General features: G+C 43.8%; 1 protein-coding gene across 2 annotated transcripts in view; it reads right to left on the bottom strand.

Moving 5' to 3' along the window:
• The window catches only part of RASSF3 (Ras association domain family member 3), a 63,651-nt gene extending 42,353 nt beyond the window's left edge, over positions 1–21,298 (bottom strand). The window contains exon 1 of one of the 2 annotated variants that reach the window (XM_075745712.1): positions 20,799–21,298. In XM_075745712.1, the coding sequence (XP_075601827.1) occupies positions 20,799–20,927 (129 nt within the window). In that variant the 5' untranslated portion in view covers positions 20,928–21,298. Of the gene's footprint in view, positions 1–20,440; positions 20,668–20,798 lie in introns of those variants that run through there. The other variant, XM_075745720.1, reaches the window with a different exon arrangement.
• Between the last annotated feature and the right edge of the window lie 2,275 nt (positions 21,299–23,573).

The raw sequence follows: 23,573 nt of genomic DNA, 5'->3' as shown, positions 1-23,573 counted from the left end.
ACTTTTTTTGCAAATATCAGGCTATTTTCACAGAACATGTCATTTTATCATCTTACGAGGCTAACACCTATTTCACTAATGGTCTACTACCATCACAACTCAGAGCTACATCTTCATATTCCAGTGGTAACTTCAAAAACACCTCAGGAAAGAAATCACCAAATCATTAAAATCAAATGTGCTTTGAAGAATATTTAGGGTCTGTATTTAGGGGCGGGGAGAGATGTGCCTTTTAATTATTTTTTTAATTAAATCAGCTGCAAGTTTTAAAGTTCAGAGCATTAGAAACTGCTTTGATGTTTCACTTCACAGAATATCAACCTTTTAGCACAGTATAAACAATCATGTCCTCCCATCTTGAGATAAGCTTCACATCATGTGAACACGTAACTGAATCAAAAGCAGCTGTCAACTTCAACAAACCCATCAACTGTATAAAACAAAATAATCTGTGATATAACTATTAATCATTTTTGCCCATGACTGGGCAAATGCATGCTGTAAGCAGAAGACATTTAGAAAGATACTAAAGGCATTTTGTAACTTCTGTTCCATCGGAATAATCTGTAACTTATTTAAAGCCTTTGACATTTGTATTAAGGCACATCTTACTACCTCACAGTAGCAATGTGAACAACAGTTCGGATATCTGAAACACCAAAAGTCTTCCTACAACCACCACAGCAAAGGTCTTCACTAGAAGAGTCCCTGAAGCCCCTGCAAGTGGGACAAGCCTTTCCAGGGTAACATATTAAGAGATGAAAATTAAATTTTTCCTAGGATTCAGCTCAGCAGGTACAACACTCCCCCCCAAAGGCTTCCATGCCACAGCTGGCACTGGGAGACATAGTAACAGCAACTGGAGAACTAAGGACACCAACAGGAGTGAGTCAAAACAAGAGGGTGCCACCAATAACCTCACCAACTGAAAACACATTTCACAAGTTCATCTCAGGCACACGTGAGCACAGACCAGGGGCTTTTTTTGTGACAAAACACAGGATTAACCTCCCAGGAACCTCACTACAATTCAGCAATCAAAGAAACAAGCCAATTTGCATTATACCACCTGCTGTGTTTCCAGCCAACTTACCTGATTTTCTGGCAGCTGGGCACTTCCATAGGGTTATTGTTTTACAGATAGTTCCATTCTTACTCAGAACTCAAGAAAGGTGTATATCAGGAATTATTTCCACTGTATTTTATAAGAAACCTGTCATCCCAATATCAAGGCAACTACAAATGCCCTATTTGGTTAAATAAATCAAAGAGGAAATCCTGATGGAATATGTTCCACTAGCAGCACAGTCACTTTGTATTTGACATCCATTGACTTAAGAAGCATCACTGGTTTTCCTCCTCACCTAAATACCTGGCAATTATTTGGGATAACGTTATGTATACTGCGATCAGGTCTAAGATGGAGGAACTGTCTACTCTGTGTGCTGGCTAATTGGCATCCAGCCTAATCCAGAATATAAAAGTCTCACCGTAATAAGCACATAAGCTGTCTGCTTCATTTTACAGAAGATCAAGAATTCAGGCCAGAGTAACAAAAAGTCGGAGACCCCATAGCCAAATCCACCTCATGAAGTCCCCTTGCACACAGGCTTGAGCTAGCGATTCAGGCATTCTCCCAATTCTACTCTTTGATAACAGAGTCTACTGAGTATTTGAGTATTTTCTTAAGAAAAAAAGTTGCAACTTACGGCACAGAATTAAAAATCTTGTAGAAGATATTTTCTTTAGTACATTTTTAATTAAAATAGTGGTTTAGGTAAGTTAAATTTTATTTTACCATTATATTTTTTAAAAAGCAGTAAAGATACCTCCTACGCAAAGCAAGGGACCAACAAAAGTTCAGAGAAGTGGATCACATGGTCAGCTGAACACTAATACTGTTTTACAAAGTCTATGAAAATAAACTTGTTCCCATAAAGGCCAACTCAGACCCCAAAGCAATACTTTGCAGCTGAGATAGAAGGTATTTAGATTTGTCAGCAATTCTCTCAACATTCTCTGTTACAAAGCACAGCAGTGCAAGTCAGTCTCAGCCTAAAAGGAGAATGAAAAGTAATTTGTACCAGAACAAAACAGGTTCTCACATGGCCAGAACCTTGAATTAAAAGGGGGGGGGGGGGGGTTCATTCTGTACAGGAATATATACTGTCAGTTATGGAGTCAAAAGAAACATACTTAAGAAAGGCAACTCTTTATGTAGTTAATTCAACTTTAGATTCAATGAAAACATAGAGATGCAGTCAAAAATAATGTGAAGACTTAATTCAGAGATTTATCTGACTGATGTCCAGAAGCACTGGCTGTCTCCTCACACTGCAATATGTATATGCACTAGTCCCTTACCACTATGCTAACATAAAAGTAAAACAATTCAATGATATTTTAAGTCACTTCCCCAGGGAAATAACTAAATTATACTAGCAAGTAGAAAAAGACAGTCCAGTCTTTGAACTCTACAATGGTCCCACTCCATGAGAATATCTTACCTAGCTACTGTGAATCCATTCACTTAGATCCTGAGATCCACTTACTGGGCTCACTAACAGCAGCTAAATGGTTTTCATTACAGAAAGAATTGATTAAGACTCCTGTCATTAGTCATCACCCCACACTGCATATTGTTTGAAGGGGAAAAAGGTGCGCCCTTAATTCAACAACTAAAAGGTCTCTGAATGTCAGGTTAAAATACTCCCAGGATCTGGTTTATTTTAACCTGGCCTGCTAACTCATGCAACATTACGAACTGTCCTTATTATTAGATTTTACATCAAAATTAGCTCAAAGATTTAGAAACACTTAAATACAGAAAACAAGATTTTAGAGTTACAAGGCCACAGTTTATATAGGCACTGCCTAAGAAAAGTAAGGCTGTGCTAAGTTCGGCTCCACACAAGCTGGGAGTATCATGACTACAGAAAGACTTCTTTAATGAAAGATCAAGTTCTCCTTAATAAAGCAGGCTTCTCTTGTGCAGATTACATGGGAGTTTTGATTACTGCTCGCATCAGGTTGCCTGCACAAGTGACATTCCCCTGACTCTGTCTCTGGTATTCTTCCAAAGCCAGCATTTGTATATGGGCACCCAAGGCAGCAACTGTTCTGAGTATGAACTTCTGATTAAGCTGTCCATTTTTGTACAGGACAAGACATTGGCCCCTGGTGCAGAACAATGAACAAACCCTTATGCTGTCTGTGGATAAGGGAAGGGCAACTGACGTCATCTACCTGGACTTGTGCAAGGCATTTGACACTGTCCTGCACAACATCCTTGTCTCTAAATTGGAGAGACATGGATTCGATGGATGGACCACTCGGTGGATAAGGAATTGGCTGGATGGTCACACTCAAAGAGTTGTAGTCAACAGCTCAATGTCCAAGTGGAGAACAGTGACAAGTGGCGTTCCTCAGGGGTCAGTACTGGGACCAGCACTGTTCAACATCTTTGTTGGCGACATGGACAGTGGGATCGAGTGCACCCTCAGCAAGTTTGCCGACGACACCAAGCTGTGTGGTGTGGTCAACATGCTGGAGAGAAGGGATGCCATCCAGAGGGACCTGCACAGGCTGGAGAGGTGGGCCCGTGCGAACCACATGAAGTTCAACAAGGCCAAGTGCAAGGTCCTGCACATGGGTCGGCGCAATCCCAAGCACGACTATAGGCTGGGTGGGGAATGGATTGAAAGCAGCCCCGAGGAGAAGGACTTGGGGCTATTGATCGATGAGAAGCTCAACAGGAGCCGTCAGCACGCGCTTGCAGCCCAGAAAGCCAACCGTGCCCTGGGCTGCATCAAAAGAGGCGTGACCAGCAGGTCGAGGGAGGGGATCCTGCCCCTCTCCTCTGCTCTTGTGAGACCCCACCTGGAGTACTGCATCCAGCTCTGGGGGCCCCAGTACAGGAGAGACATGGAGCTGTTGGAGCGAGTCCAGAGGAGGGCCACAAAGCTGACCAGAGGGCTGGAGCACCTCTCCTGTGAGGACAGGCTGAGAGAGTTGGGGTTGTTCAGCCTGGAGAAGAGAAGGCTCCGGGGAGATCTAATTGTGGCCTTCCAGTACCTGAAGGGGCCTACAGGAAAGATGGTGAGGGACTGTTTATCAGGGAGTGTAGTGACAGGACAAGGGGTAATGGGTTTAAGCTGAAGGAGGGTCAGTTTAGATTAGATGTTAGGAAGAAATTCTTGACTGTTAGAGTGGTGAGGCACTGGAACAGGTTGCCCAGAGAAGCTGTGGAAGTGTTTAAGACCAAGTTGGATGAGGCTTTGGGCAATGTCATCTAGCGTAGGGTGTCCCTGCCCGCAGCAGGGGGGTTGGAACTAGATGATCTTTGAGGTCCCTTCCAACCCTAACCATTCTATGATTCTATGATTTCTTCTTTCAGTCGGAGCTCCTGAAAGACAACCAAGTCACAACTCAACTCCCCATCTCAAGTAAGACCTTTACTGTGCCTCACATCCAACAAGGATACTTTGCTCCAATTTGCCCTTAGGAGCAGACAAGTGTTCCTATTTATCATCCTGCAACAGATGAAGCATGTCTTCTATGCAAAGACTCCTTCCTCCTCCTCCATTTCTTAACTATCAAATACAAAACACCACCTTTTTTAAGCCTTCAGCTGCAAGGGCAAAACTGCCAGGTCCATGCCTCATGGAGAGTTAAGGATTTCAGCAGTTTTCAGCAGCACCAACCATGGAAGCATTTACCTCTATGAAACAAGAGCCATCACTTCGGTATTATTTTTGGATCACAGGTACTCCTGCTGCTGGAAACGGGGAGCTTGACAGAAGATTAAAATTAACTTTTCTCCTCCTGTTCCTTTGTCTTCACCACTTTGGTTAAACAGCCTAGCCTGACAGATCCAGAAATGCTTGTGCAAAGCCTTCTCACCCCATTGCTCTCCAGAGTTACAAACATATGCACATCAACAAAAAAGGGATGGACTACACTAAGTCATCAGCCTGGACTACGTACTCGCTGTGCTCTTTAGACACAGCCTAGGTTACTTGCCACATGTCAACTTTGCTACTACCAGCAAGATAACCAGAGCTAAAAAAAAATATTTTTTAGACAGGTGTAGACACCTGTCTACACCTACTCTACAGAATCTTTGCACAGATCAATAACAACATATTAAAAATCATAATGTAGTAGTTCAAATTATATTCATCATGAAAAAAATTGCACTGACTTATGCGATCTCACAACAGCATTAAACCTTGAACTTACTTCAGACATTAGGACAAACAATGCAGGGCAATTCTCCCATTACACAAGATGCAACCACCATATTCTTAGCCTTTTAAGCAGTGCCAAAGAATATGCCAGTTTCTGCACACATAAGCACTGTGGGTCATGCTGAAATCCCTGCTGCAGTTGCTAGAGTTTATACAGGTTTACCAGATGATTCTCAGATGAGCCATGAAGATATATGACAATGAAATGAGTAGCTCTGAACAAAAGGACTTCCATAATCTTAGCTTATGTACCTATACATGAACACAGCAAAATCAAGCTGCTGGTGGATCGAACAGCAAGATCAGCAGGTTTGTTCCTGACGAGCAGAATTCTCCAGAAGAGAGCAAGCCAGTAGAAGAAAAATCATGCTCTAAATAAAACTTCTAAACTAAACTCTTCCAAGTTTACAGGCTACTGTGATCCTATGCACAACTATGTATAAGAAGTGACTGAGAGGAAGTCCTCTATGATAAAGGTTATTAAGGCATTAAGCTACTTTTGAAGTATTAACAAATTTGGTGTGTCTCAAACTTTTCTTCAAGAGGGACAAGCCAAATCACAGGATCCCCTGCTTCAGTGGAAATAAGATTAAGCACTCAGTTATTAAGCAAACTATCATCTTCAGTCAGAGTAGAATTTGAACTTCAGTTTTTATTATTACTAATCAGGCTTTAAAGAGACCATATTGATTAGGGACTGCAAACACAAGACACTGAGACTGTGTACTATGAGGAAAAGTACAGCATGGTCAGACTGTGCATTCATGCCCTTGATCGCACCTCGAATCAATTAGAAGACTGAACACAAGTAGTCCTAATTATGGACAACAGGGATAGCTACAAAAGATTACAGACAACTGCCTTTGTAATTTGCCCCTACTGTATTATTGCACATAATTTCTAAAAGAAACACACTTGCAAACAGCATTTTCCACAATGACTTACAGGGTAAAGAACGAGACAGAGAAGATGACAGCCAGCACACAGAGTACTCCCACATACCCAACACTAACACTCCATACTTCCTCTGAGAGGCAGATGAACCACTGCTGCTTTTACTATTATTTTCAGCACAGCCGAGATTCCTCCGTATACGGGAACACAAATTCCTCTCTAGCACACACACAGATGAGTAACTAGAAAATGATCTTAATTGCTACATAAATCACATGTGGCTACTTAGCATAGCCAAATACATGTCTGCATAGGAAGCGCTCTCCTCAAAACTGTCTGCAGTATTTCATCAGCCCCACAAAACAGTGAGTACGCCAAAAAACCAAAATGAAAGTAGTAATTACTCAGCCCAAGTCAATTTATACCTGTCTACAGAAACGTGTAGGCTTTGTTACAGGCGCCTAAACTCATACAAAAGCTTGACGATAGTGTAGTCAGGTTAGCACTGCACTGAAACTGGAGGGGATGACAGCACTCTGTGCTAGCTTCAGTCCCACTGGGACATGTCCCTGAAGTCTGTGGGACATACTGGTTCTCAGACCTTGCCTGAATGTTGGCATCAAAAGGTACAAATCCTTCTATGTGTGAATATATATAATTTTTTTTTTTTTTTTAAATGTGTGTATATAAAAATACATAAGCCCCCTGTTATTTCGACCTGGGAGGAAAGCACTGGACACATTGAAGAGCCTCGCCTGGCACGCAGCCTGCAGAAGTCCCCATGGCCTTAGCTGCCTGTCCATGAGGAAACCTATCACTCTCACTTCTCTCTTCCCGATGCTTACGTTGCTTGATTTGGCTCGCAAGTATACTGTCACAGGCAAACACTGCATCACAGATCTGCCACTTCATCTAAAATCCTCTGTTAATCAGTTTATTTGCAACCGTTAACCCAACACTGGTGCCACTGGCTTTTTAAAAAAGGGACAAACTGCATTATCAGTTTTTGCTTCTGTTTTTTCTTCGTAATTTTGCTCTTGCAGTGGCTAAATGTTAGCCAGAAAGAACATGTTCCAAAATTTGTCTTACACATAGGTCTACAACTGAAATAAGAGATCATGAGAACAGGATACCAAATTTTCTCCTTCCTTAAGTACCTGTTTATGGGTTTTTTAAAAAAATTATGTAGCGTATTCAGATGATTCTGAACTCAGTTGCTCTGGAGAGCACTTCCCTGAATTCACCAGACTTCAGTTAAAAACAAAACTCCTTGTGTATACGTATCTATTCACACATGTCTAAAGAAGTTTAAACGTTTTCGACCATAAGGCTATAGGTGCCCAATACTTCCAGACTTCAGTAAAGTCCAAAGCTCCAACAGTTCTGCCCTTCTGCCTTTGCATTTAGATAAAGCCACAGCATTATCCCAACTTAATTACATTACCTAAATCACAAAATACCCATACATAGTAAGTACTCCTGATCTTACCAGCAAGAAGCCTAACTACTGTACTCCAACACTCAGATAGGTAGATCAAAGTCTTTTATTCCCCCAAATAAAAGGAAAAAAATCCCAGTGTTTATCTAGTGATATTCAAACAAATGTCAATAACAAAGCTCGTAACACATTGCCGGGCTCCAGAAGTTTATGCTAACAGAGAAAATTTAAATTGATTCTAAGAATCAATTGTGATGATAAACCAACATACAGCAATCAGCATCCTCTGCACAGAGTATAAATCCTGTCTCACCCCCAGAGGGTGTCCGACACCAGAAGGGGACTCGAACTTCACCCCAAAACAGCCACCTCGCTCCTGATGCACACAGGTCACATTGAGCGCTCTGAGAGAAGAGCGAAGCAGAAACACAAAATAAGGACCATTAGTTTACTCCAACAGTGATGTGGGCTTAAAATAGACACAATCTCTATCCCGCCCATTCCTTCAACTCTTAACTTTCAAGTATTTTAGTTGTGACAATGTTTATCCCATAATATACACCGACTGCCAAATGGATTTAAAAAAAAGAATAAAACATAACTGGATATTTTTAGTTGGTTTTTTTAAAATAAGTTTCATGACTACATGTCAGACACAAACCTAAACTTTTTGGCTCCAAAGCAAGCCTATAATTAGAAACCTCATTTGTTCTGGTAGTCAGGAGAGCCATTTTCCCTAGGGAATGTAACTGAAAGGAAACCCAGGAAGAGCTGTAATGGCCAAACAACGTGAAACTTATTAATAACGGACACTGGTAACACAGAGCCATTCTAACTAGACTTGAGCAGTTACAAACTGCATTTTACCCCTAGAAACCATTTTCTTCCCAAATAGTGCTTTTTTTTTTTTTGTATCTCTTCCTCTCAATGAAATGCCTCAACCCACTGTGCAAATTCAAACGGAACAGACCTAAAAAAGGGCTTCTGGACCCAGAAGTTTATCTACTTTTTTTTTTTTTTTTTTAAACACTTGTGCCAGCTTATCCATTAAAAAAACCCTACACTTTTCCCTGCAAACCCCCCCTTCCAACAGTGGAACAAGACACAGCTGGTTACCTTGCCAGGACTAGTTAGGGATGAGACTTTCACCCTCTGCCTTTTGCCTCTCCCCTTCATACCTCTGCTCTCTTATATCCGCTTTCCATTTCCAGCTTTTTTTTTATGAATTTCCTTTCCCACCCCCATTACCACACCTGTAAATTCCACCAACTCACAGAAAAGACAGCCACAAAAACGTCATGGCAGGTGTAGCCAAAAAGATAGGCCTGTAACGAAGGCCTGCTTATATTATACATAATAAGAAAATGTAGCCAAGAAGAAAGGCCTGTAATGAAGGCCTGCTTGTATTATATGTGATAAGAAACTATTCATTATTACTTTAGGTAGAAGGCTAACAATTCTTAGAATGAGCACCTGCTACACATCATGAGAAAAAGGAGGAGCTACAAGACACTTCAAGGTCCTTATGTACATACTTTGCAGAAAGGGAGGACATTAATTGCCTCCAGCAACATCCTTATCTTTGAGGCGTATAGCAAACAATTACCAACACTGAAATACTGAGAAACTAGGGGAAAGGTAATTTGGGCCCGGGTCCCCACGACCACCGACCCATAAGCCCCCTACCCAAATTATACCACCTACTCAAAAGATAGAGGCGGAGAACAGAACTGAGCATGCGTTCTAGTTTGCATACTAAGCGAAGAAATATGAACCAATTATTGGAACGGGGAGTGTACCACTTTGTAATCTTTGTAACATTTGTGTATAAATATGACAAGAGAACCAGCATTAGGTGTGCCTGATTTGAGGAACTATCCTCCTGACACCCAGCGCTGCAATAAAGGAAATGCCTGCTTCTTAATGCTAAATTAGTGTTAAGGAGTTTTCTTTCATTCCCGAATTTCGGTGACAGTTTTGGCGACCCAGATGGGACAAGGCTTTTGAATCTCGACGGATCCGTGGGATCATAGGACCTCCAGCCGGCACCGAGGGATTCTCGGGGAGACCCTTCGATCCCCCGGACCGAAGAGTTCTGAGCACGTTCCCTGGGACAGGTAAAAGGCATTTCTCTTACTTTTTAAATGAGATTTAAGATTTTTGGGTTAGAGGCCCCCTTAGCCTTCAAGTAAGCCGTGGCGTGAGCTACGCGAGGGGCTATTGTACTGTAATTTAAGATTTTGGGTTAGAGGCCCCCTTAGCCTTCAAGTAAGCCGTGGCGTGAGCTACGCGAGGGGCTATTGTACTGTGATTTTAAGATTTTGGGTTAGAGGCCCCCTTAGCCTTCAAGTAAGCCGTGGCGTGAGCTACGCGAGGGGCTATTGTACTGTGATTTAAGATTTTTGGGTTAGAGGCCCCCTTAGCCTTCAAGTAAGCCGTGGCGTGAGCTACGCGAGGGGCTATTGTACTGTGATTTAAGATTTTTGGGTTAGAGGCCCCCTTAGCCTTCAAGTAAGCCGTGGCGTGAGCTACGCGAGGGGCTATTGTACTGTGATTTAAGATTTTTGGGTTAGAGGCCCCCTTAGCCTTCAAGTAAGCCGTGGCGTGAGCTACGCGAGGGGCTATTGTACTGTGATTTAAGATTTTGGGTTAGAGGCCCCCTTAGCCTTCAAGTAAGCCGTGGCGTGAGCTACGCAAGGGGCTATTGTACTGTGATTTAAGAATTTTGAAAAGAACTTTTGAGAGGTATTGATCAATCAAGAATTTGTGTTTTAATTGTTTTGTGTTCCTTTTGTCACCTTTGTCATTTGTCAATTTTTGTTTTGTGTTTTTTTTGTGGTATTGTTTTGTGTTACTTTTGTCATTTGTCAATTTTTGTTCTGTGGATTTTGTGGTATTTGCGTTACAATGGGTAACAAACCTTCGGTGGATGGGGGAATATTAAAGAAATCTCCCCTAGGGTGTATTTTAAAACGTTGGAAACAAATAGGAGGGGACCCTCTTATAAAAAGACAACTAATTGAGTATTATAATCACTGGTGGTCGATATATAAATTGGATGATCAGGAAAAATGGCCCAAGAATAAGAATTCGTAATATAATACAATATTACCATTGGTGTTGTTTTGTAGAAGGGAGAAGAAATGGGATGAGGTACCTTATGTTGATTTGGTTGGGTTTTTTTTTCACCTTGCGAAATCATCTTGAGTGGCTGAAGGACTGTGGGTTTACCCTGCAAGACCCCCTGGCATCAGCACTAGAAAAGCAGAAAAAGGTAGCAGGAGGCTGTGAAGGTGTTGCTCTGCGTGTAGTACGGGGCAACGGTGTTTGAAGTGCGAGCGTGATGAGGAGGATGATTTGGAATTAATGAAAGATGTTGGAGGTTGCATGGATGGTTTTTGGTAACAGGGAGAAAGGGAAGGAAGTTAGAGAAGAGCAACGAGAAAACGAAGGAGAGCGGAGACAGGCAGGGAGAGACAGGGAAAGAGACGGTAACCTGAGAGCTGCGCTGCAGGGAGCGTCAGCAAAGAGTAACTTCAGGGGAGGACGGCAATACTGTGGGGGAGAGGCGGGGCCTCTCCAGCACAAAATACCAGTAATACCTTAGGAGATCATCAGTGTGCCTATTGTAAAGAACTGGGACATTGGAAATGGGATTGTCAGAAATTTAAGGACTGTTTTAGGGGTCCTATGCCTATCAGTCCAGAGGTTCTGGAGGAGGCACGATACAATCAAGAAGCAGCTCCCTTTCCACGTCAGTTCCCCTTAACTAAGTCCTGAAGGGGACCAGGGGAAACCTCCCCAGCAGAACCCCTGGTTATAGTAGAGCTGGGAAAACAGAAAATAGATTTCCTTGTAGATACTGGGGCAACTTATTCTGTATTAAACACTTGTCAAGGAAAATTGAGCAATGATGCAGTAAATGTTGTGAGTGCCACAGGGAAAGCGGAACAGCGTGTCTTTTTTTCCATCCTTTAAATTTTAAGCTTGGAAAACAATGGGTAACTCACCAATTTTTATATATGCCTGAATGTCCTATACCACTCTTGGGACGGGACCTATTGAGTAAATTGGAAGCACAGATCACCTTTAAAGATGGAGAAGTTCAACTATTAATCCCTGAATCTAAAGCCATTGAGGCAAGAGTTTTTATGTTGCAGGAACAACCTAAGACTAACGAAGGAATTCCCAAGGAGGTGGAGAATGCAGTGACACCTTTGGTACGGGCTAGTGAGGTTCCAGGTAGATCCAGAAGAGCAGAACCACTAAGAATTATCCTTAAACCTGGAAGAAATCCGGTAAGACAAAAACAATACCCATTGAAGACAGAGGCCAAAAAGGGATTAGAAAAGTTAATACTCAACTTTATAGAATATGAGTTGCTCACATAATGCGAATCAGAATTTAACACCCCAACCTTACTCGTTAAAAAGCCAGGGGGTGAGGAATACAGATTAGTGCAAGATTTACGAGCTGTGAACCAAATTGCGCAGGACATTCACCTGGTGGTGGCAAACCCCTATACATTACTTACAGCCCTCAAAGATAAACATGAGTGGTTCACAGTCCTAGATTTAAAGGATGCCTTCTTTTGTATACCTCTCGAGAAACAGAGTCAGGCTATTTTTGCCTTTGAATGGAAAAGCCCAACCACTGGACGAAAAACTCAACTAACCTGGACTGTGTTGCCTCAAGGATTCAAAAGTAGTCCAACAATCTTTGGAAACCAGTTAGCTAAAGAATTAGAAATATGGAGAAGAGACCATCCTGGAGGAGTTATGCTGCAATATGTGGATGATATCCTATTAGCAGCAGAAACCTGGGAGGAGTGTATACAAATGACTATAAGCTTATTAAACTTCTTAGGATAAGGAGGATACAAAGTGTCCAAGAAGAAAGCACAGATTGCAAAACCAATGGTCACTTACGTGGGACTTGAGATTTTACAGGGCCAGCGGAGATTGGGAACAGATCGGAAAGAGGCTATTTGTCAGATCCCAGAACCGAAAACAGCAAGAGATCTGAGGGCCTTCCTGGGAATGGCTGGATGGTGTCGTCTGTGGATATCCAACTATGGACTGCTGGTAAGACCTCTTTACGACATCTTGAAGGAGGCACAGAGAGAATATCTGCCTTAGAACCCTGAATGCGGGCAGGCCTTTCAGAGCCTAAAAAAGGCTTTGATGATGGCGCCTGCCCTAGGGCTGCCGGACTTATCTAAGCCCTTCGAACTATTTGTATATGAAAGGCAACATCTCGCTTTGGGAGTATTGGCCCAGAAGATTGGGGACTGAAAGAGACCAGTCGGGTACTTCTCTAAGCAACTGGACCCTGTAAGTAAGGGATGGCCGGGATGTTTGCGAGCTGTAGCGGCCACTGTCCTATTAATACAGGAAGCCAGGAAATTAACCATGGGGCAAGAGATAATTGTATATGCACCCCATATGGTTACCACAGTTCTAGAACAAAAGGGGGGACATTGGTTATCCCCCAGCAGAATGCTTAAATATCAGGTGATGCTATTAGAACAAGATGATGTAGAGCTCAAAGTCACCTCTGCTGTCAATCCCGCTATGTTTTTTAACCATGAATGAGGAAAGTGAGGAATCTTTGAGCCACAACTGTCTGCAAACAATTGAAGAAGTCTATTCCAGTCGCTCAGATCTGCATGACGAACCTTTGACTAACCCTGATCTGGAGCTGTTTACAGACGGTAGCAGTTTTGTACAGGATGGGAAATGAAGGGCTGGATATGCTGTTGTTACAACTACAGAAGTTGTGGAGGCCGAGGCGTTACCCATCGACACGTCGGCGCAGAAAGCGGAACTGATTGCACTATGTCAGGCCTTGAGAATAGCTAAAGGTAAACAGGTAAAAGATATGGACAGACTCCAAATATGTCTTTGGTGTCGTGCATGCTCACAGAGCCATTTGGAAAGAAAGAGGATTGCTGTCAGCACAAGGATCTTCTATTACACACAAAGAAGAGATTTTACAACTTCTCCAAGCTGTCCAGGAGCCAGAAGAGATTGCTATAATGCACTGCTGGGCACACCAGTTTGGGCAATCCAATGTTAATATAGGAAATCATTTGGCAGATTGCACTGCCAAGGAGGTTGCACAACAAGGTATTCTAGCACTAATCCCAGCTAGAAGGATACAGCTACCAGGGACTAAGCCTTTTTACAGTGAAGTAGACCATAAATTGGCATTGCATTTAAAAGCAACAGAAAATTTAGAAAGATGGCTGATAACCCCCAATGAGCAAGTTATTGTGCCACCTCAATTAATGACACAAATAGCTGAGGCCAGACATAAACAAACACATTGGGGAGTGGAGTCTTTGATTGACAACCTCCAATCACAAGTACTTAGTGTTCGAATGACTAAGATTATAAAATCAGTTACACAGAAGTGTCCAGTCTGTTTAAAAAAAAAAAAAAAAAAAAAAAAACAACAACCCTCTTAACCAAAGGAGGCCACCCCCAGGGGTTACTAGGTGAGGGAACTCCCCCGGAGATTACTGGCAAATTGATTTTTCTGAGTTACCCAGGCAAAATGGCTATCGATATCTTTTGGTTTTGGTGGATACCTTTTCAGGATGGCCTGAGGCTTTTCCCTGTCGCACCAACAAAGCACGGGAGGTTGTTAAATGCTTATTAAAGGAAATAATACTTAAGTTTGGTGTACCAATTGGAATGTCCTCAGATAGAGGACCGCATTTTGTGGCTGAGGTTTTGCAACAATTAAGTCAAACCTTGAATATTACATGGGATTTACATACTCCATGGAGACCGCAATCTAGTGGAAAAGTTGAAAGAATGTATCAGACTCTTAAGAGACAAATAAGTAAAATCTGTCAGGAAACAACATTAAAATGGCCCCAAGCCCTTTCTTTAGCACTTCTCCACATTAGGGTACAACCTCGGACTAATAAAAAGGAAAAACGCTTGCAGGTCTAAAGAGATACGTCACCTTATCTGAACCTCTGACCCTTGATACCCCCATGCATCCATACCAGCCTGGCAACCACGTCTACATGAAGACTTGGAACTCTGAACCGCTAAAGGAAAAGTGGAAAGGCCCCTTCCAGATTCTTTTGACAACCTACACAGCAATCAAGGTTGAAGAAATTGAACCATGGATCCACTATACCCGAGTTAAGAAAGCCCCCCCTGGATCAGTGGCAAGTAACTACGGAAGGACCTCTAAAAATCAAAATTGAATCGGGTTTGAAAAAGTATGTCAAATATGTAAGATGTCTTGCTCTGTTAGGACAGGTATGGTCCTGTTCTGGGTATTACTGGCAGTTTCGTTGCTCTCCAGTCAAGGGAACCAACAGGAGCTATGGTCTCAAGCCCATAAACAACATACTGGTATAACGGGGAATGTAGGCAAAGCTACCTTACTGACAGTGGTAATACATGGAACTGAGGTGTTTTTAGAAAATGAATGGGGCTTGGAGGATGGCCATTGTGGGAAAATTCCCATATTTAAGGGGAAGGTAGGGAAAGAAATGAAAATAGGATGCAGAATGATAAATGGATCTACACATCAGAGGGCAAATAAGGCCACATCTTGTATAGGAGAAGGTCAAATTATGACCCAATGTATTTCTAGTACCTTAGATTGTTGGCACAATTTTACTTTGGTACAATCTGTGCACATAATCTGTTTAGGCGTCCTTGATCAATTGTTGGCATTAACATTAAATTTAAGATAAACGTTATCGAACCTAGTATGACACGATCCCCTAGTCTAAGCCTGGGCCTGTGCCAACTGGACCCTCTGGACTGACTCCACTTACTTTTAGCATTGGTCCGTATGTCATTAAAAATGTGGGACAACAACAAATCTTATTAAATCCATTTTATTCCCTTAAAAGGGTAGAGTTGTCCATACTGAAATCCTCGCCAATAAGTTAGCTGATGCCACTAAGGACGTGCAAGGATTACAACATCCTCTTCGATCCTCTCTTTCAGCTTTAGGGGCAAATCAGTGGCTGTTACCAGATATATTGCCTCCATAGAAACAAATTAATGAAAATGACCACGAGATAATCCTGGAGGGCCTGGGCACTGGCCAAAGTAATATCTCATTAGCTCTTAGCTGTATTCAAGCCCAACTATGGGTCCAGTCGGTGGCATCAGCAATCATTAGAGAAGGGGAAGAAGGGGTCTTACCTAGTGAAGTCCCTAAAGTCATTTGGGATAACGCAAAATGAATTTGAAAAAGAATTCCAGTCTTGATGGCAGTTAGTGCATTTCACCTACAATCCCACCAACCATAGTGCCACAGCATTTGTACTGACTGTATGAAATGCTTCAATACATACCCCTATAGAAATGAATTTAACACTTGTGAGAGAACTTTTACATCATCAAGACCTACAGAAAATTTTGCAGACATGAAAATGGACGGAAAACATTGATAACCATCCACCACGATACTGAGAAAATCCATCAGGTGTTGGAAAGAGTGAAGGAAGATGGGGAGCATAAGTGGTGGGATACTCTGTTTGGATGATCGCCTAACGTTACTGGACTATTGAACAAAATGTTGCATCCGGTTATTGTATTGCTTTTGCTTGTCTTATTAGGCTTTGTTTTAACTACAGCTTTGTATATTAAACTTTGGATAATGATGAAGCACATGATACAGCTCACAACATTTGCCAGAAGTACTGCTAATATATCTACTGATTTATATATGGCTTTGATAGAAAAGGGTGAAGGTGAAACTTTTAAGAATCTGAAAGGATCTGAAAAGTTTCAAAAGGGGGGAATTGTAGCCAAAAAGATAGGCCTGTAACGAAGGCCTGCTTATATTATACATAATAAGAAAATGTAGCCAAGAAGAAAGGCCTGTAATGAAGGCCTGCTTGTATTATATGTGATAAGAAACTATTCATTATTACTTTAGGTAGAAGGCTAACAATTCTTAGAATGAGCACCTGCTACACATCATGAGAAAAAGGAGGAGCTACAAGACACTTCAAGGTCCTTATGTACATACTTTGCAGAAAGGGAGGACATTAATTGCCTCCAGCAACATCCTTATCTTTGAGGCGTATAGCAAACAATTACCAACACTGAAATACTGAGAAACTAGGGGAAAGGTAATTTGGGCCCGGGTCCCCACGACCACCGACCCATAAGCCCCCTACCCAAATTATACCACCTACTCAAAAGATAGAGGCGGAGAACAGAACTGAGCATGCGTTCTAGTTTGCATACTAAGCGAAGAAATATGAACCAATTATTGGAACGGGGAGTGTACCACTTTGTAATCTTTGTAACATTTGTGTATAAATATGACAAGAGAACCAGCATTAGGTGTGCCTGATTTGAGGAACTATCCTCCTGACACCCAGCGCTGCAATAAAGGAAATGCCTGCTTCTTAATGCTAAATTAGTGTTAAGGAGTTTTCTTTCATTCCCGAATTTCGGTGACACAGGGGGCTGCAGGTGCAGGAGAAGGAAGTAAGAGAGCCAGTCTGGAAGTTGTAGAGACTGAGACCAGCAAGGGCAAGAGAGAGAGAGAAATCAAGCTTCAGACGGGGAAGGACTTGTGTTGACAGCGAGGCAACAAGCACGTTCTTGGGTGCAGGAGGAAAGCATGCATTTCTGGAAACTGCCAACAGAACCAATTCCATTTTTCTTGCAAGAACTTTTACAGAGCCCTATATGAAATGGTGAAAAACAGAGCATAAACACACAGTTGTTTTTTCTTAAAGAAGAGCAGCAACCAAGTGTCAAAATTCCTACCTCCAAGCTATTTTGCATCAGACATCAAGCAGAGCCCTCTCACATTTTGTGTGCAAACTATTCACAATTCAGATGCTGAATAAGAGTTGCAGGATTTGTTGTCTTCTAACAGCTGGGATCCATGATCTTCACAGCACCGCCAGCTTCTGCAGCAGTGTTTCCCAAAGCACAGTGGTGTCCTCCCTCATAGATCCCTCATGTTTAAGGAGGGGGGAGTGGGGGGAGAGAGAACAGGGAACTGGCATGTGGAAGGGAAGCACAGAAAACATATGCAGGAAGATGCATATGCCTCCAACATATGGTAGGGCTTGCAGGAGCAGGCATGACTGTTTTCACTTTTCCTGAAAGGATGGGGGTGGGTGGGAGGAAAGAGGGAGAGAAAAGGGGTCAGCTTTCAAAAGCTGGCAAAACATCTTATTTTGGTATTTTCTCTACAGGGAATGGACAATTTCCAAAGGCTTGATCATACAGAAACACGGGCCTGATCTCGCAAAAGCCTATGCACATGGATAACTTTACCTCACACGAGTAGTCACACTGGCAAGACAAAAAATATTTACAGTTCCTCCTTTTTCATTTATTAAATGAGTCATTGCAAGCATGAAACAAGGCCACACTGCGCTTAATCTAGCCTCTTGATACTTAAATTCTACAATAGTTACAGAAGATAAGAAACCCTACATAAAGCTAAACGTTCATGAGCAACACCACAGCATTAAGCAACTTGTATTTTATGCATGCTGCCCTCAGATTAAAGTATTTCTTGCTTAAAAAAAAAAATCACTTTGGGGTCACTGCCTGTCATATGCTGTAATGGGTTTTATGCTTTTTTTTTTTTTTTAGAAGTGGTATAGAGAGAGGAAGAGACAAAACTTTAACCACTCTACAGAAGATCAGGCATCTTAGTACCTTTGGGCTTTGCCTATCACAAGATTTTTACACTAGAATTGGTATCAATCCTTTAACCCCACCTTAGCTGCAGAAATTGAGGTACGTAAGCCCATCCCTGCCCCATTAAATAGAAGACAAAAATTCAGCCAGCTACTTAATTTCCTTTTTTTCTTCTTTTCTTTGGAAATCCATACAAAACGAGTCAAAAATGCTACTACTGCATTTCTCTGCAGGCACAGCTGCAAGCCAAACGCTCTAACCCATTTCTTCCCTTCAAGAAAGGGGACAGAAGGAGCTAAGACAGAGGGATAAGTCATTGCCAGCACTTAAGTCTTCTACAACAAAAGAAACCCACACTGCAAAACTTAGAATCTGTATAGTTGAGAAAGACAGAAACAATAACAGCTCCCCCTCTTCGCTCAAGGGGACATAGTATGCATTTTTTGACCAAACCTCAAATACAAACCAAAAGTAACATCCTCATCCGTACAAAGAGGCTTATTATGATTGTTATTGCTGGAAGGGGAAACTAACTCTTACTGGCCACATGACTGTTGAAATCTACATTCAGCATTGTTTGGGGATTATTTTTTTTCTTTCCTCTATAACTCAGCAGCTCAGAGCAACTGGTAATAACTTTATGACTAGAAACATCAGCTGAGCATTTCTGATGCTGTAGAGTCAGCAATACAGATGAATTTGTTCCAGGCTACTAAATACATACTTAAACACGTACCCTGCAGCACCTCACTGCAGTATTCTTTTGGGAAACATTAAGAGCACAATATCAAATTTTAGGGTTTGCTTTGGTTTTTTTTTTTCCGTCCCCCTTGCTTGGAAATGTTACCACCACATACAGCAATTTTTGTGTTTGCAGTTTAATACTTATACAACTAGTATTTGGTAACACAACTCATACAACAGCATTATAAAGACACACATAAGTTTTTAGGATCTGAATCAAGACCTGGGCCTTCTCACACCTCACAATACAGTAGCTACGCACAGCTTGACCACGGCTAGGTATCTGTTTGCACAGTACTGTCACGCCATGGTCCTCCTCTGTAAGAGCCAGGTGGCAGCCAACACTGGCCAAATCAGTTAGCAGGTGAAGTTCAAAGACCCATCGTTCACTGCCCACTGCCGTTCCTCTAGGCCATGTTATGCTACAGAAAGCCAACCTTGGTTTCTCTCTCTCTCTAAGGTTCTCCATCTGTTATGCCCCGTTTGTGATTTGCTTAAAACTTAAGCCCTCTAACTGCCCCTCAGGAAACCCCTGCTCCCATTCCAGGAAGCACACAGAGTTTTCTTGAGCTTCAACTTCCTCTGCAAAGTTTGGCAAGAAGCCTGGGCACACCCTCTTCCTACACCTGAGCTCAGGCACCTTGTGTAAATAGGCTGGGACCAGCTTTTTATCAGGTTGTGGCTGCTTCACCAGGGTGCTTTCTCCACCCCCACGGGTGGACCAGAGGGCACCCGAGGTATCCAGGCTTTGACAAGCGAGTTTATAAATAGGTCTCCATAGCAGCAGTAAGATCGACACGAAAGTCCAGTAGAGATAAAACGTCAAAAGTCTGTACAAAGAAACAGGCGCTGAACAGAGAGAAGCCACAGACACTGGTGGCAGCAGGGGAAGAAGAGCTAGGATAAACAAAACAGGCTCGCTAGCTTATAGTTTCCAAAGATACAAACCACCTCTAGAAAGAGATCCTGTGCTCTGGGAAGAGAAAAATGAGAACGGCTGGACTGCTTAGCTAAAGATGTTTACCCTATATGGTTTAATGACTGTTCTGGTTTGGACAGGGACTGCTCCATTTTGTATCCCCAATGCAAGTTTTGATCCTAGGAGAGAGGGGCTGGTTTTATTATGGCAAGGGTTCCTCAACACACCAACACCTCTCACTCTGCCTGCCCCGTACGTCCTCCACCGAAATTTCAATGCTGACCACAAAAGGGGTTGGTTTGGGGTTTTTGCTTTGTTTTTAATCAGTTCTTCACTTCAAAGCCCACTTGCAGTTGATTTCCTGAGCTCGAATGCTTAAACCGAGACGCTTAAACACTCCTGAGGGCCTTTCTCTGCCAAGGAAACAGCTGAAGAGGCTGTCATTCATTCCGAAAGGAGCTCTGAGAGGAGTGAAGAGGCAGACGCTGCCGTACCCCAGCCGAGACCTCCCAGCAGGGCTGATAGCACAGTTACTCACCACAGAAACATGTGATTTTTTGATCACATCCCCAGCCCGCCGGACTCTGAGGGGGGGTCAGACCTGCAGTCTGGCTCCCTCAGGCCGGCTTCCGAGCGGGGCTCCCCGGCGGGCTCCTGGAGCTGCTGGGGGTCCCTCGGCCCGCGCAGGAGCCCAATCGAAGCCCGGGGAGGAAAGCCCTTCCCCGCCGCCTCCTCCTCGCTCCGTCTCGGGGCCCGTACTGCCGGGCGGCTCCCGCCGGCCCTTCCCCGTGGGGGAGGCGGACACGTGGAAGGCGAGGCCGGAGGGAAGCGGCCCGGTCCGGCGGCAACTGCCCCGCGGGGCGCGGCCGCCCCTCAGCCCGGCACACGGCACTTACTTGCGGGGCGGCTCGGGTCTTGCCCGGCGGCCTCCTGAAAAAGGAGGTGCGGGCGGTGAAAAAGAACTCCTCGGACTCCTCCTCCTCCAGGCTGCTGTAGCCGCTGCTCATGCTGCTGGTCCAGGTCATCGGCGACGGCAGCGGCTGCTGGTACTGCTGGGGCCGGGCGGCGGAGAGCGCCGTCCCGGCCGCCACATGGGGCCCCGCCGCTGCCGCTCCTCTCCCAGCGCCGCCGGGCCGGGGCGCAGGAGGAGGAGTCGTCACTGCTCTGGCGGCTCCGCTCCCGCCCTCCACTCCCTTCCTGCCGCACAAGTTTCCGCGGGCAGCGCCGCTCCGAACCCCGCCAGGCGGCGAAGCCTCCGCCCGCCCCGGGCAGCAGGTGAGGGGGCGGGGGCCGACCGACTGTCCCCCCCGCCCCGGGCCCCGAAACACCGGCCTGGCGTGAGCGGGGGAGTCCCGCCGGCACGGCGAGCCCAGCAGCCGGGTGCCGCGGCCCGACTGCCGCGAGGGCGGCGAGGAGGGAGGTGGAAGATCAAAGCACAGGCGTGAGCTGGAGTTACTGACCCTCCTCCCCCTCATTAATTACAAGCAACGAGGCAGTTGAGGGGGTCCTTACTAAAGAAACAAGTTTCCAAACTTTTCCCTCATAATCACCTGATTTCACTGGCCTACACGCCTGTAAGAATAAATTTATTAAAAAATAACCGATGGTAAAATAATTGCAAGCCTTTCCTGCTTTGTTCTTCCAGTAATCTTTGAATTTAAGCTTTGCAACTGGCAGCAGACCCAATCGTGCTGAGCAATAACAACCTTGGATCCCCGCAGCTGCCGTGGGTGGCTGGCCCTGGCCTCTCCTCCGTGATCAGGCCCACAGACTATTAAGTCAATGGAATTCATCGCCCCAGGATGTAACTAGGATCCAGGCTTGTGAAGACTCAGCAGAGATTAGATATGTGTACAGATAGAAAGAATATCCAGAGCTGCAACTGGGAAACATACTTAAAAGCACAAAAGTTCTGATAAGATGCAGGGCGTACATCAAACCTGTTACTAATGGGAGAAATCATAGACAATGCCTGAAGGCCAAGTCACTCCATAATTACCTGCTTCAGAGTTTCTCATGTCTTCCCTTAATTTATCTAAGGCTGGTCACTGTCACAGACAGGATACTGGGTTCAAGGTACGGCTTCCTAAGGCTACACAGCTGCCCAAAAAAGCAGACTTGCCTTTCCTGCACGCCTTCAGCCCAGTGTTCCTGCTGTCCCCCCGTGCCATGGCCATGATCCCATGGGGGGAAGTGAATCACATCAGCCACTCACGCTGGAGCAAACCCCCGGAGATGAGGCTGTGGGGATCAGGAAGGAGGGCAGGCAACACCTTTCAGCAACAGCACAGCCTTAGGTTAAACAGATTTGAAGCTGCGTGTTTACCAAGTCACCATTTAAGCCAATATATCAGTTCCCATGGTCTCAGTACTCGCCCACAGATGTATCTGGGATGCCATTAGCTGATGTCCCTTTTCCTTCTTCCCCATCCCCATCTCGCTGGTTCCTCACAAACTCCTCATCTGCTACGTGTGGCTATTCCTATTTGCCCACCCAAGTAGGGACTGGGTCTGTTTCTGCCAGTTAGGTGCTCTTCCCGCACCAGTATGCCGTACGTATCAATAAAGTCACCTCAACACCAGCAAAACAACTCACACTGAGAACTAAAACCAGTTAATCAGTTCAGGAGGTGTTAAATCCTTACTTTCCCATCAACTCTGATTCTCCCAGATTTTTGTATGGAGTTTTGGCATTTGGCAGATTAGAAGGCTGCAAAGCTTTTACAAACAAATAATTGAGTCTAACAGTGTAGATGCAAATGTGTCAGATCTTGAGACTACTTGTTGGCCCTGTAAAGCCCCATCATATTCAAGATAGCTTTAAGTTGAATGCCAGGTTACTTGAATGCGACTAAAATGTATTAAATGCTTGCTTTAGACAAACGAGCTTTGTGTTACCTGGCTTACCAGGACCAGACCCATGCCAAAAGGAAGTCCCACCAGAGATCTGCTGGACTTGCCTCTGAACCCGTCCAAGACCCAGCAACCTCAGTTTACAAAGCTTTTGGATATAATGCCCCTGACCATGATCACAATTAAGGTGAAGATTTTTAAGTGACTCAGGTGTGCTTAAAAAAAGGGATTTGTGTTTTCAAACTACAAAGGTGTTTTTAAATGTAATCCACTGGCACGCTTGAGGGACTCACAGCAACAAAAGGCACTGTGTGCATAGCTCGTTTGCTTGGCCACAGCCTCAAACCTGACAGTGCGTGGGTGGACCATCGAGCTGGCAAAGAGGATCATTTAGACAATAAGCTGCTGCAAGGGAGCTCAAGTCCATCTGTACAAGATCAGTTCCAAGTCCTGGGCTCAAGTTTGTATGTTCTCGGCAGCAAGGCAGGGCATTCACCTTGTCTGTCAAGCATGATTTATATTGGTAACACCAAAAGATTTATAGTATCATCTTCTCCTGCTGCAACAAAGAACGATGGAGAAAATACGTCTAAGTTCTTTGTGAGAGATTTTCCAATATAAGTTAACTCCTCAACTACAGCTCTGGCTTTAAGCCTACTAATTTTGACCTGTGATTTTTTTTTCTTTGATTGTGAATTTTGAATTTGACAGTGATTTTTTACTTTAATTTTTTTCAGACGTGACACTGAATCAAGCATTTCACATGAAGGTACAAACAGATGTGATGCCTTTCGATTTTGATTTGCTTGACACTTGCA

This window comes from Balearica regulorum, chromosome 1 (genome assembly GCF_011004875.1).
Source record: "Balearica regulorum gibbericeps isolate bBalReg1 chromosome 1, bBalReg1.pri, whole genome shotgun sequence".
NCBI lineage: Eukaryota > Metazoa > Chordata > Aves > Gruiformes > Gruidae > Balearica > Balearica regulorum.
This window is presented reverse-complemented; position numbering and strand designations above follow the sequence as displayed.